General features: G+C 35.1%; 2 protein-coding genes across 5 annotated transcripts; one reads left to right on the top strand and one right to left on the bottom strand.

Annotated features, from left to right (window-relative positions):
* Positions 1-1860: 1860 nt before the first annotated feature.
* LOC133830489 (ABC transporter A family member 2-like) lies at positions 1861-7136 on the top strand. Its single transcript, XM_062260478.1, has 16 exons — positions 1861-2292; positions 2410-2641; positions 2776-2945; positions 3067-3252; positions 3395-3490; positions 3580-3780; positions 3880-4039; positions 4129-4355; positions 4608-4725; positions 4836-4912; positions 5029-5118; positions 5223-5366; positions 5465-5779; positions 5870-5950; positions 6471-6647; positions 6748-7136. Exons 1-16 carry the CDS (start codon positions 1924-1926, stop codon positions 7012-7014), a joined length of 2910 nt encoding a protein of 969 aa, XP_062116462.1. The 5' UTR covers positions 1861-1923; the 3' UTR covers positions 7015-7136.
* A 386-nt stretch (positions 7137-7522) lies between these two features.
* Positions 7523-13985, bottom strand: LOC133830488 (protein IQ-DOMAIN 31-like). Of its 4 annotated transcripts, none has more exons than XM_062260475.1 (8): positions 13827-13985; positions 13600-13656; positions 12735-12853; positions 12212-12508; positions 11279-11482; positions 10131-10211; positions 8105-9428; positions 7523-7831 (listed from the first exon to the last, which is right to left on the bottom strand). In XM_062260475.1, exons 3-8 carry the CDS (start codon positions 12816-12818, stop codon positions 7800-7802), a joined length of 2022 nt encoding a protein of 673 aa, XP_062116459.1. In that variant the 5' UTR covers positions 12819-12853; positions 13600-13656; positions 13827-13985; the 3' UTR covers positions 7523-7799. The 4 variants fall into 4 exon arrangements, with proteins under 4 accessions (XP_062116459.1, XP_062116457.1, XP_062116460.1 ...); XM_062260473.1 differs by having other exon boundaries at positions 12735-12832; XM_062260476.1 differs by having other exon boundaries at positions 13616-13656.
* Between the last annotated feature and the right edge of the window lie 211 nt (positions 13986-14196).

Here is a 14196-nt window from a genome sequence, read left to right as displayed (position 1 = left end):
TCGAAGAAACATTAGAGCAAAAATATATCTCACTGTACAAATTGACCGACACTGAAGGGGTAATTTTGCGAAAAAATACTTACTTTGAAGATTCTCAAGACCCATATGCTGACACTGCAGATATGCAAGATCCTTATCTCTTCCAGTACACAAGAAAAGAATGGAACATGGGGTATACAGACTACGACGCTTGCCCTCCAGCTGGTAGTGATCAAGATGAAGAAGAACCGACAAGATGGAACCCACTTCATGACGACCCATCATATGACTCTGACTATGAGGCCAGCCATGAGACAATCTTTAAATAAATATTGTGTCTTTTAGTCTTTGGTCAGGGAATCTTATCCCTTATCTTTATGTTTTACTTTATGCTTTTGTCAGGGAATCTTATCCCTTATCTTGTCTAGGGGAATCTTATCCCTTATCATGTCCCAACCATGGTTGGTTTTGACTAGGGTGGGTTAGGTTTGTATGTTTGAGTACATGGCTATATAAGGACATCATCTCTCTTTGTGTAAGACAGAGAATTACGAAGTAATAAAATATCAGAGTGTTTGTTATCAAAAATGTTCTTCTAAATCCTTCCTTCAAAGATTTCTGAAGTAGAGATAGTATGCAATATGGATCATATCTTAAGGCAACTACTGTTATAAGTTTTTAGATTAACCTTCGAGTTAATTGATCTAGCAATCTATCCTTTATGATCATAAGTCACGCAAATTGGAGTGTAAATCGTGCAGATCCGTGTGAGAAATTGTTGGGTTTATTAATTCGTTAGTATGTCTAACTAACTTATAGCAGGAACTCCTTAATGATAATAAAAAATTAAACCAAAATATTGTTTATAATTTATATATATATAATATGATAACCTTTTTACATATAAATGATAATTTTTTTAATAAAAATTAAGATTATGTATTATATATTATTATTATTATAATAATATTTTATAATATTTAAATTTATATTAATATAAGTATTAAATATCTAGTCTTGTATTAAATATTATTATAATAATAATATTTTATAATATTTGAATTCATATTAATATAATTAATAAAAAATTAAGATTTTCATAATAATATTTAAATTTATATTAATATAAGTATTAAATATCTAGTTTTATATTATGTATTATAATAATAATAATAATATTTTTTAACATTTGAATTTGAATTTATATTAATATAATTATTATATATATAGTTTTATATTAAATATTAATATAATAATGATATTTTATAACAATTGAATTTATATTATATAATTATTATATATGTAATTTTATATTAAATATTAATATAATAATAATATTTTATAATATTTGAATTTATATTAATATACTTAATTTAGTTTTAAAAGTATATTCTATTACATATTTAGAATATCTTATTAAAGTTAATAAAACAAACTTTTAAAACCAAGAATTTCTAAAAAAGACATTATATAAGTTTCCATTAGGCAGGGTAATACTGATAAAGACAGACTATATATCATCCTGTACATTGTAGTGAGGATGCTTTTAAGTTTCATATATATCCAAATCCAATACACTATCTTCTCGGGCACAGTTGATTTTTCCCACGTCCAAAATTTATTCTCTCTTCACTGTCTATAACAATGTAAAAAGCATCTTATTCGGCCACAAGCATTAATAGAACACAGCTCAGTAACCTCTTTAGTAACGTCTCTGATATCTCCAATACGCACCAAACTTAATATTATATAGAATTAACGTGGACATATATTATCCTTCAAACTCTACAATTTGTACTACATTGAACACAACTTCTGATCATAAGATTTTGAGTTTCAGGGTTTTGATAACATATCACATGCATATCATAACACTATTCCATTTTCAATCATTCTGACAAGTGGAGTAGTAGTACTGCCTTCAATATTCGAGATTAATTAGCCATGAAACTGGGGAGTGGTTTTGAGTTGTTTGTTCAACAATACAAGGCCTTGTTCTGGAAGAACGTTTTGCTTTCATGGCGGAACAAGAAGGCAACATTCTTTCAGCTCTTTGCTTCATTCTTGTTTATCTTCCTCATCTTTGTTACTCAGAAAGCCATCGATGCTCGCTTCTCTTACTCCACCTCTCACAGGACTCTCATGAATCCTCAGCCTTTGGTTGCTCCTCCAATCCCACCATGTGAGGATAAGTTCTATCTCATCAATCATTGCTTTGACTTCATCTGGAGTGGTAATGGAAGCGCTAGAATCCAGAGAATCGTTGCCGCTATCATGGAGAACAATCCTGGAAGGCCAATTCCTTCTACTAAAGTTAGTATAAGTACTTGAAAAATCCCATATACAAAAATTCAAAACTATTAAGCATGAAAAGATTATTACAGAAAGCACTGATCTTCCAGGTCACACAACCTTAATTTACTTCTGCAGGTTAAGTCATTTGAATCAACAACTGAAGTAGATGAGTGGCTGTTTTCTAATCCTATGCTGACCCCCGGAGCCTTGCATTTTGCTGAACTAAATGCTACTGCAATTAGCTATGGTATACAGACTAATTCAACTCCATTAGAAAACAAAGGGAACTATGAAGACCCCACATTCAAGTTTCAAATACCACTTCAGATTGCAGCAGAGCGTGAAATTGCTAGGTCTCTCATTGGAGGTATCAATGTTATAGATACTTGATAGCAATTTTTTTTTGTCTGGTTACATGATAAATTAAAAGAAGCTTTGACTTTTAACAATTGCTTTGGTCTATAAATATGTTACTTTTGTGATGAGTTTTTTCATTGTCAGATCCAAACTTTAGCTGGATGGTTTCATTTAAGGAGTTTGCACACCCTAAGGTGCAAAGTCTCTCTGCAATGACTACCGTAGGACCACCATTTTTTATTGCAACTGCAATGTTTGGTTTTGTACTTCAGATGAGTTCTTTGGTGGTGGAGAAAGAACTAAAACTTCGACAGGTACTAACTTAGCCAAATAATAATAATAAATTATAACACAAATGATCTTGTGCAGATGAAATTGAAATGTAATCATTTACCATAACTGCCACCTTTAATCTGGTATTCTTCTCACTTGCAGGCAATGACAATGATGGGTCTTTATGATTCTGCATACTGGCTGTCATGTCTCACATGGGAAGGAATTCTTACATTTGCATCATCACTACTCATTCTTCTCTTTGGCAAAATTTTCGATTTTGACTTTTTCTTGAACAATAGTTCTGCTGTAGTATTTCTTGTTCTCTTCCTATTCCAGATCAATATGGTAAGACTTTCACTGGGATGATTGTAGTTTTTCTTCTTACTTATGCTTATTCATGGTTCCCTTTATTATAATGTTAAGCCATACTGTTCCATTGATACAAACCTCTAATCCCTTCCCCCCCCCCCCCAACATTTGATAACAGCTTGGCTTCGCCTTTATGTTATCTGCCTTTATAAGCAACTCGTCAGCATCTCCATCTGTTGGTTTCACAATATTCATTGTCTCGTCAGTTAACCAGGCACGGTTTCAATTCCTCCCTATACAACTTTTTATGAAGAAAGGATGATCAGTGCACTAGTAACAAAATACTTCATTTTGTCTCTGCAGCTACTTGGACCAATCCAAATCCCCTACAGTAGAAGAATATCTAAACCTTTTCGAGTCATTTGGTCACTCTTCCCACCTAATCTTTTCAATAAAGCTGTATATCTGCTTGCTGATGCAACTTCCACGCCTCAAGATATCGGGATCAGCTGGAGCAGAAAAGCGGAATGTACACCAAATGATAACGAGTGTGTCATAACAATTGTATGAGAATAAATTTAAAGCTTAAACTCCAAATCTTGGCAATGGTTTGTACAACAAGTCTTTTCTTAGCAGTTACCAATCTTTTCATTTGCTTTGCAGAGTGATATTTATAAGTGGTTTGTAGCTACATTCATTCTCTGGATTGGTTTGGCAATCTACTTTGATAACATTATCCCAAATGAATTTGGAGTAAGAAAATCAGCCTTTTACTTTTTAAAACCTCAGTACTGGACAGGAAGAAATGGCAAGAAACGGGAAGGTAACATTAACTATGGTATTCAGCTAGTACTAGTTCTAGTAGACTGGTTTTTAGAGCTTATGCTTTTATTATTCCTTTTCTCTTCATAGAAGGCGCCATTTGTAGTTGCATAGATTCACTTCAGTCAGAGGAGCAGATTCCTGCAGATGATGAAGATGTCCTTGAAGAGGAGAACATCATAAAACAACATATTGGTAAAAGTATAGAAAATACAAAAGTTGCTGTTCAAATCCGTGGCCTTGTAAAGACTTATCCGGGGTCAACGAAACTCGTTTGTTTTAAATGCAAAAGAACTCAACCTTTCCATGCTCTCAAGGTACACAAAACATGTTTAACTATTGAGTGGTGTGGATGGGACCACTGTTTCAGCATACAACTGCATGACAAAATGTTCATTGCTTCTTCGCTCTCACTTTTTTAATGTTTCATGACCATAGTGTTATTTTTACCATGTCTTTCAATAAAAGGGTATATCTATTATGACTTTTTTAAGGGCTTCCTCATTGTAATTCATTTTTTAATGTCAAAAGAAGCATAGTAATGTCTGCTTATGAAACACAACATTCAGGGCTTATGGGTGAACTTTGCAAGGAAACAGTTGTTTTGTCTAATTGGAACCAGTGGAGCAGGGAAGACCTCAGTAATCAACTGTTTGACTGGAATAACACCAGCCACGGGTGGTGATGGTAGTATATGCATATAACGTTTGTGTCAATCAGTCAAAAGTATTGGTAAAAACTTGTGTATCTTACTCTTCTTTTATATCTGCTGGAAATTACATGAACTACCTCAACAGCATTGATATATGGGAACTCCATACAAAGCTCTTCTAGTATGTCTAGAATCCGAAAATTAGTTGGAGTCTGTCCCCAGGTTATTGCTTTCTTCTCTCCCTGGAAATTTTCTCTGTCATATGTATAATTCCAAGTTTTACACAAGTTATCTGAAATCTGAGTCTAACCCTTCTTTTTGTTCGTTTCCATTTGTAGTTTGACATTCTTTGGGATGCACTATCTGCGGAAGAGCACCTCCATATTTTTTCTAGTATTAAGGGCATACCCCCAGCTTCAATACAATCTGTATGTATTAAATACACAAATATGAAAAGTTCTTTCACATGAACATTTTTAGTCCAAGCATAATGCATAGTTCAAGTGCTTGCTAATGATATGAAAAACGACAGGTTATACAAAATTCTTTAGAGGAAGTAAGACTTACAGAGGCAGCCAATGTGAGAGCTGGCAGTTACAGTGGAGGAATGAGACGTCGTCTCAGCCTTGCAATATCCTTTATTGGCGATCCAAAATTGGTCATCTTAGACGAACCTGTACTACACATCAGAAAAGCTCTTTAATCTTTCTACAAATATAATGTTTTCACAGTTAATTGATATGTACGTTATCTTATTTCCTTTGTGATCTGCAGACAACTGGTATTGATCCAATAACAAGAAGACATGTATGGGACATCATACAGGAAGCAAAGAAAGAACGCGCGATTTTATTAACAACACACTCGATGGAAGAAGCTGACATTTTAAGTGACAGGATAGGAATAATGGCTAATGGCAAGCTAAGATGTATTGGAAGCTCAGCTGTATTGAAGTCAAGATTTGGAAATGGTTCCATTGTTCATGTGAGTTTCATACAAAGCTCCGATAGACAAACTCCTCCTCATAATGGAGATGTAGTTGATACAACACAACAACGCCACGAGACTGTGAAGCTGTTCTTCAAAAGGGTACGTTGAATAAGTTAATTTTTTGAAATTTGTGCTTAATTTTACGAAAAGAAAGGTCGGCTTCTAAATGGGAATTTTCTTTTGGGACAGCATTTAGATGTTCTACCAAAAGAAGAGAACGACTCCTCTTTGACTTTTGCCATTCCTCGTAATAGAGAGATGCTTTTTCCGGTAAGCATGCACACTAATTACAATTTACAAACACCCTTCTAATAGTTTCTTCTCGTTAAAAAAGAAATTAAAGATTGTCTTTCAAGTACAACAATGGTTTGAGGTTAAACACATGATTATGCATCATGAACTTGGAAAAGAAGTGATGATCAATAATGTGACATAAATTTGAAACACATTGTGTACAGGGATGATTGAAAAGGCCACTTTATTATTTGTTAGATTTTAGTACTAAATCGTGAGTGTTTCTAGCATCATCCCCATTAATGACACAAGAATAACTAAATTACTTTGGGTGTTCAATCTTTGTACCCCAGTCACTTTCCCACTTACATATTAAATTCATTTGACGCTTCACTTCTAGTTTTAGTAGAAAATTATCTATTTGGAATATACTACAGTACTGGCAACACAGCTAACTATTCAAAACAATGTTCTTTTATATGTTAATGTGTTTTTTTTTTCTTTTTAAATGGATCTTCGGCTTCATTCTGCGTATTGGATTTGTTCTCCAACACAGGATTGTTTTACTGAGCTCCAAGACAGACAAAATGAATTCGGAATAGCTGACTTTGGTATCAGTTTTACAAGCCTAGAAGAAGTTTTCTTAAGTATTGCTCGGCAGGCAGAGCTAGAGACCGCCATAGCTGAAGGAAGATTAGTTACTATCACTTTAACATCCGGTCTATCACTTGAGGTAACCACAATCCCCTCTCTCTCTCTCTCCCCGAAAACATACCTTAATCCTACAATCTAAGAATATTGAAATCATTCATGATTTGATTATTCTAACTCAGATACCTGTCGGAGCTAAATTTGTGGGAATTCCGGGAACTGAATCAGCCGAAGATGGCAGAGGCATTATGGTGGAAGTGCACTGGAAGCAAGATGAATTGGGAGCTCTTTGCGTCTCAAAAATCTCCGACGAAATTCCAATACCATTGAATGTTGAATCAATGGCTCCTTTAGCTGCTACTCCAAGCAGGAATTCCTTAGACCGAACAGTAGCTGTACGTGGCGTTGTCATTGATCCCAATCAAATATTAGGTAGTAACTATCACTAATTTGTTAGCATGCTTTAATGATTTCTATGAGAAATTATACACTTTTTACGTAATTATGGTCTAAGTATGTATGTTATTTGCCAATGTACATAAATCCATTTCCAATTTCCATGCTAATACGAAATGCAAGTTTATAGAAATATCAGTAGTATTGTTAGTTTATTGACCATTAGAAAGCACCATGGTATCCTAAAGATGCCTCTCAAACAAATGTATCGGCAAACATAAAAGCACAAACACAGAAAGCACAAGGCAGAGTAATAAGTTTCAAAAAACGAAAGCAGCATGTGGAGATTGAATTCTTCCAGTGTATCATTTAAATCTATCATTATCAACTGCATAAAATAACTGGATTATGCAAGTTAACAATTTTAAGAAATGTAGTGGCAATGCAAGTTCAAAGAAAATATGCACAGATATGTTGGGCACAAGATCATGACAAACATCAAATTAAGACGCATTTTAGAATGATAACCACTATACAGAATGTACCATGAACGGTCAGAAATAATGCCAAAACCAAACGCGGGTTTTAGAATTGATGCAGATTTTGTCATAATAAAACTAGAAACCTATGATGTACATTCACTCACAAACACCAACAGTGCAATAAAATTAGAAAGAAAAAAAAAAGCTCTTTGGCACCACACCGCCCTCTTAACTATAGACACAGTCACAGTCTCACAAGTCACACCACTTGAAATCACAAATACATAAAATCAAAAACTCCCCACGAACATAATTTGATGTGTTAAAACTCCAAGAAACGAGTTGGCCATTCAGAATCACCTTTTCCACTCTGTTTGGGATACCTTTCCTGCAAAAACAATCAACCACAGGTACAATGTTAGCACACAGAGAATCGAATTAAATTAGCTTTCAGACCTCAATGTTTATTGTAGATGCATCTAAGCATCAAAGAAAGGAGACAAACTCCTCTAGAACCAATAGCAAGGCAAAGAAAGCAATTAATCTGGATGAACACATATCGACATTATAATAATCCTTTCTCATCATGAGAGCTCTATAAGCAACAAGTTCATGCTTTAAAACAAGAGTTGACAAATGCAAGGGAAAAATAAAATCATACCATTTCCATCTCTGGAGGGCAAAGATCTATCACTTTTATTTCCTCCCTTGCCTCCAGTTTGGACCAATCTCTGTGTTCTCGGTGACTGTGAGCTGATTTTGTTGTTAGTGGAAGATGGCAGAGAGTGACGGCGATTGACACTATTTTTCTCAGTTGTCTCTTGTCCAATCCTTGGGGAGCCTTGTGCTCTCAGCTTTGCCTTTGCAGATTCAGTGGCAGCCATATAGCTTGGCAATGCAGGACTGTTCTGTAACCCATTCTCTACACGCTCTTGCTTGGCTGGAGTTAAGGTTTTTCTGCCAGATTTCTGGTTCTCACCACCTGTTAAGTCTTCCTTCAAGCTCAATCCCCCATTTTCTGTAGGAAAATTCTCCTCTTTTCTGGTGCTCTCTGTCAAAACATTTGATTCATCTGTTGCTTGATCACCAGGCAAATTTTCCTCTTTACCAGTGCTCTCCATTAGAGGTTTTGCATCAACCATGGGTTGATCACCAGATGATAAATCAAAGACCTCTTTTGTTACTGAGGGCTCAGAGACTGCTTCAACATCAGGCAGATTGAATGTCTCTTTCTTTTCCTTCTCATTGAATGTTGTCTCTTTCTTTTCCTTCTCATTGCATGTTGTCTCTTTCTTTGCCTTCTCCGTGGATGCTACCTCTTTCTTCGCCTTCTCACTGGATGCAGTTTCTTTCTTTGCCTTCTCACCAGATGCAACTTCTTTCTTTGCCTTCTCACCGGATGCAGTTTCTTTCTTTGCCTTCTCACTGGATGCTGTCTCTTTCTTTAATTTCTCACTGGATGGTGTCTCTTTCTTTACCTTCTCATTACTATTACTAATGTACTGTTCCAAACCATCATGACTTGGACTGGTAATTTCTTTTTCGATAATTGGTTTTGCAATTTCAGTCTCAGCTTCTGATGGAACAGAATTCTCTACTATAGGGTTGTGAACCTTTCTCAAGTTTCGTTTGATCTTTTCAAGCTCAATTTGTGGATTTTCCTGTACTGGCTCTGCTGCATGGCTTGAAACTTTCCTAAAGTTACGTTTGGGTTTCTCAACTTCAGAAGGTGCTTGTGCTGAGAAACTTTCTACATTTGCAGGATTAGGTCTACGGGTCCGCTTTGACCTGCTTGCTTGGGGTTCTGCAATCTGACCATTACCCAGCTTTTTGTGCGATTTCGAATCCAGAATTTTCTTCGGTTGAAGAAGTGGTTTCCAAAAGTAGGTTGATGACCAGCATTCCAACCAGCTTGAGACGGAATTGGGTTCACCAGATTCATAGTGTACATACAAAGGCATCACATTGGGTGATGTAGCAAGAAGCTAAAGCAACAAGTCAGACCATCAGATACAGATTATGAGATAATAGCATAAATAATAGATGGAACAGCAAGTTAGATTTTGAGTAAATTTATGTATATTTCTTAATCAGCAGCGGTAAAACTGAAAGAAAACACCTAAACCCAAGGATTCTATCATCTTGGCAACAAAACTACAATTCATCTTTTCATCTACATATTGCTACTTGATCAAAGAAACGACATTTTTATCTTAAAACACTGATGTGATTGTGGAAATCAAACTATTTGCATGCCACAAGTTAAGGATTTATGACAAACTACCATCAACTTCCTTAACGAGGCATGCCAACATTTAAAATTCATAAAATCTGCAATTTCAATACCATTATCTTCATGTAAGAAATAGGGATTTAAATACTTTAAAGCAGAATGATACAACGTCTCCCAAGTTTCCAAAATGAATTCATGAAGAAACTACATGCAATATATTTTATACATAAGAACTATGCAGGGTGACCAATAACAGATGCTGCAACTTGAACCTCAATTAGGAAGCTGATAACTCATTGCCAATTCAATGCATGCAGGTAAAAACACACAAGTCAAAGTCACACTGATCCATACAGTATATTTTCGGATTGCTTCATTCATTGCATACAGCAGAATACTCATAAAAATGGGTACAAAAACAGTGCCAATAGGCATCTTCAGCTCTTGGCCATACCTTACGAATGAATGCATTTGTTGACAGCTTTTCCATTTGTGCAGAAAAATTAACTCCAACAGGATCGACAGGCTTTCCTCCCTGATTCACATTAGAAAGAAAATTATGTTAAATCTAGCACTCATATCCATCTGGCTTGAGTGTGGTTTTAAGATACAGTTCAAATCAGTTAATCCAGAAGTTTAACTGAACAGTCCAAGCAATTCAACACTTGTTCCTTATCATAAAAAAGGGAATGCCACCAATCACTCTAAATTTCCATGCCAACATACATATAATTGTGTACGCATCTTTCAATATTTTTTTCTGTGACATTAAACCAATCATCGATCAAATGATCTAAGAGCTGATAACACGGTAAATATTTTTTTCTGCGGCACTAAACCAATCATCCAACAAATGATCTAAGAATTGAAAACGTGATCCATCCATACCATAGCCCCCTCTTAAGGTCTTAAATCTCAATACATACAAGGAAGGAAAAAAGAAAGGAAGCTCAGGATTTCTTTGAAGATGATACTTCTGGAAATCTGAAAGCATGACCCATAGTCTCCTCATACAGTCTTAATACATTACATACAATAAAAAGGATGGCCATATTGCAAAACAACAGATTTATCGTGTATTACACTATTATAACTTCAGAATAGTGACTTTTCCATATAAGATATTTGACATTGGTAAGGTGTACTATGTTAAAGTGTGTGAACTGTAGTGGTTCATTTTCTTTGGAAAAGACTTGTGATGTCATTGTATTAATGTGATGAGTGATCATATTTGTGGAAAATCTCCAATCCCAGAAAACCCCATTCATGTTGACCATATAATAGTTGGCCCATTAAAGTGACTTGCACTACCAACCCATTCCATATAAAATGCTCTAGTACAACAATAATAGTATTAACGCAATCCATAAATTCACCCTCAATGTCAATCACATTTTTTGACCACCTTTCTGTTAAATTGGGCTCCTTACAATATATGAGGAACAACAAACAATAACAATTTCCATATAGGTACCTAGGAGAGACTGGGATCTTAGACCTTGTGGGAGAAACCACAAGCATTACCGTTTCAGCTACCCCTCGAGGATACATTTTTTGACACATTTGAAGAATAAGAAAGAACAATTAAGAGGAGACGCTTACCTGAGGCATCGCTACACTGCATTTCCTATGCACTTCAAGCCCAATATCAGAACTTCTGACCCTTCTTCCACGAATAAGTGCTTGAAACTTGACAATTCCCAGCATACTGGACAGGGTAGCAACAGCTTGTCTCCTAACCAAGTGCCCACGGATAAGTGCCTGCAACCTTATGATGCCTTTGAGGGCCCAAAAGGCTCGGCGAGCCTTCACAAGATATGCCAGAATCAGTGCTTTGTATAATTGTAATCTCAACATGAGCAGTAGTTATGATCAAGATAACATATGGCAGATAGTTCTAAAAAAAATCAGTTCTGATCACAGCCAGCTCAACACGGCATTTCAGAAATAATACAAGCCCAGCAACTAGAAAAGTGTAAAAGTACAAATCTTCAACAAATTATATCAATCTGAAACCTGAGAAACTTTTAGAAACAAAGACAATCTCCTGGTTAGATAGCCCAATGGATAATGATTCAGCATATTAAGAATTGTTGTTCTATGAAGCTAAAGCACACAAGTCATCTCCAAGTGGGTTAATCTAATTGTTTAAGCAAATGAAAGATGCAGCTTAATAAGAAATCAGTATGAAGCATAAGCAAATTTATCATTCAATAGATATGTGTAGGAATAAAAAAAAAAAGCATCGAAAGAGATGAACTAAAAATGGCGGGCGAAGGAGTACTGGCATCAAACACAAGGATGGAGTAAATCCGTCCCAAAATTTAAGAACATGAATGAAGCAAAGGAAACAAAAATTGTTACCTATGAATATGATAAAGACCTCAAATACTAAACTTTTGTATTGGCTAGATAGATGGTAGTGCTAGTAAATCCTAACCCTCATCCTACTGGAATTCTAATTTAGGGATCCTATAGAATTGTAAAAAATACCAGCATTAAATAAAAAATAAATTAAAAAGGACATGTGATTACCAAATAACCTCTGAAAGTAGCTTGCACAAGTGATGCAGCTTGCTCTCTCTTAATTTCCTCGGGATCAGTTGATACTTCTTGGGGTATGGATCCTTGAGTTTCTGCATTTTCATTGCCCAACAAAACTACTCCCCCATCACCAGATAAATTATCAGCTTCCCTGTTCTCAAACTCTGACTTCACTTCTATTCTTTCAGTGGTACTAGCGAATGGATGTGAAATTGCAGGAGGAACTGAAGAAAACTCATCTCCAGATGCCTTGGCTGCAACCACCACCTCTCTCTCATTTGTAGTTTTCTACACATAATGATCGAGAACATATAAAACCAGTTACGAATGTTTGAAATTATACTGGTACAAAAGAAGAATATTGTACTCTTTATTGAAAGGCCAAGTATATTTATTTGTACCAAAAATGAAAGTTCTGTCAAGTTTTCTAAACATCAATTGTAGAAGAAATGTCAGAACGAAGTAGTAGCATTGAATTAGCTTTACATCTAGAATTAAAACAATCTAGTATTACCTCTCTTCCTTTCAAAATATGACTTTTTGATGACTTCTTCCCAAAGAGTACAGTCTTGATCCATTTCCCAGGTGATTTGCCCATTGCAATGCCAGGATCTGTATCCAAAATGAAAACAACTATACAAAAGTTAAGCTCATATGCGCAGCAAAATTATAATATTTAAATGACACCGTACCATGAAATTCAACAAAATGTATAGAACAATGAGAAAGTCTCTTTGCAAACAAATAAAAGGGAGTCTGTCTATAACTTCTTTTCTACAAAATTATATCTATATATCTAAAGATAACTTTTTAAATGACTAAATTCGAAGAAGGGGAAAAAACTGTTCAAATCCAAAGAATTCTTTTACAAAAAACTATCTTCGGTGCAAAATTTAAAAGGATAGACATTAAAATCCAGGTCATATTATTTAACAGTTTAATAGTTTGAGTACTTAATATTAAAAAAATGTAATTATTACTTATGCATGGCATCATCTGAAATATGATACATCAAGGTATCACTTTAATAGATCCAAATCAAATGATTATGAATTTGAAGCCAATTACACACACTCTCCTCTCGGTTTTTGAATTATAAAAGTTAAGTCTAGTACTAAACCAATAAAACAGAAACTTTTTCCAATTAGCTCAATTCAAACAAAATGCCACAAAAATTCACAGCTGCACAAATTGCATCAACAATCAGCCTAATTCCACCAGCAACATAACCAAAATGGAAAGAAAGAAAAAAATCAGAAAGAGAGAAACTAAACTCAAACAAAATGCATTTCGCAGAAACCCTAGAACGCACGAGATCTAAGAATGCAAAACAAAATCAAAGAAGAACACTTTAAAACACATTACAAGCTAAACCTTACCAGATCTGAAGCTCACCTAACAAATGCGGCACTTCCAAACTCTCAAATCTACCATTCCTGGAAACGAAACTCAAATTATCAGAACATCTTTCCAAGAAACAAACCATCTATGTACATATAGATACATATCTATAAACAACTACAAAATGCTTAGATTTCTACAACTTAGAGCAACACACAAAGATATAGATATAGGTATAGATAAAGAAAGATGAAAAGAAGTGTACCATGAGTAGGGAGGTTTTAGAGAGAGAAAAGAGAGCTTGGAAATCAAGGAAAAATGTTCTGATCTAAAGCTTCCTCAGTTTCTTTTGCTCTCTTCTCAGCTCGCTTTACTCTACGACTCTGTACCACTTCGACTGATGAGCCCAACAAAAAAAATATACTCTAAATTTGAAAATAAAAAGGAGAATGGGATAAAATAGAAAGATAAGATTCTGTATGGTAGCGCCTACGATAAAACATTTAAGTTCGCAATCAAAACCACTAGCTTGAAGTACTTTTTCTGATGAGAGCTCAAAAGAGGGAGCTTACTGTGGATTTGGATGTATTGAATAATAGAACCGCTTTTGAATAAAGGGAGGTGGTGGCGTTGGT

Source organism: Humulus lupulus, chromosome 4, assembly GCF_963169125.1.
Source record: "Humulus lupulus chromosome 4, drHumLupu1.1, whole genome shotgun sequence".
Classification (NCBI taxonomy): domain Eukaryota; kingdom Viridiplantae; phylum Streptophyta; class Magnoliopsida; order Rosales; family Cannabaceae; genus Humulus; species Humulus lupulus.
The sequence above is the reverse complement of the archived record's forward strand: the minus strand, read 5'-3'. Positions and strand labels throughout refer to the sequence as shown.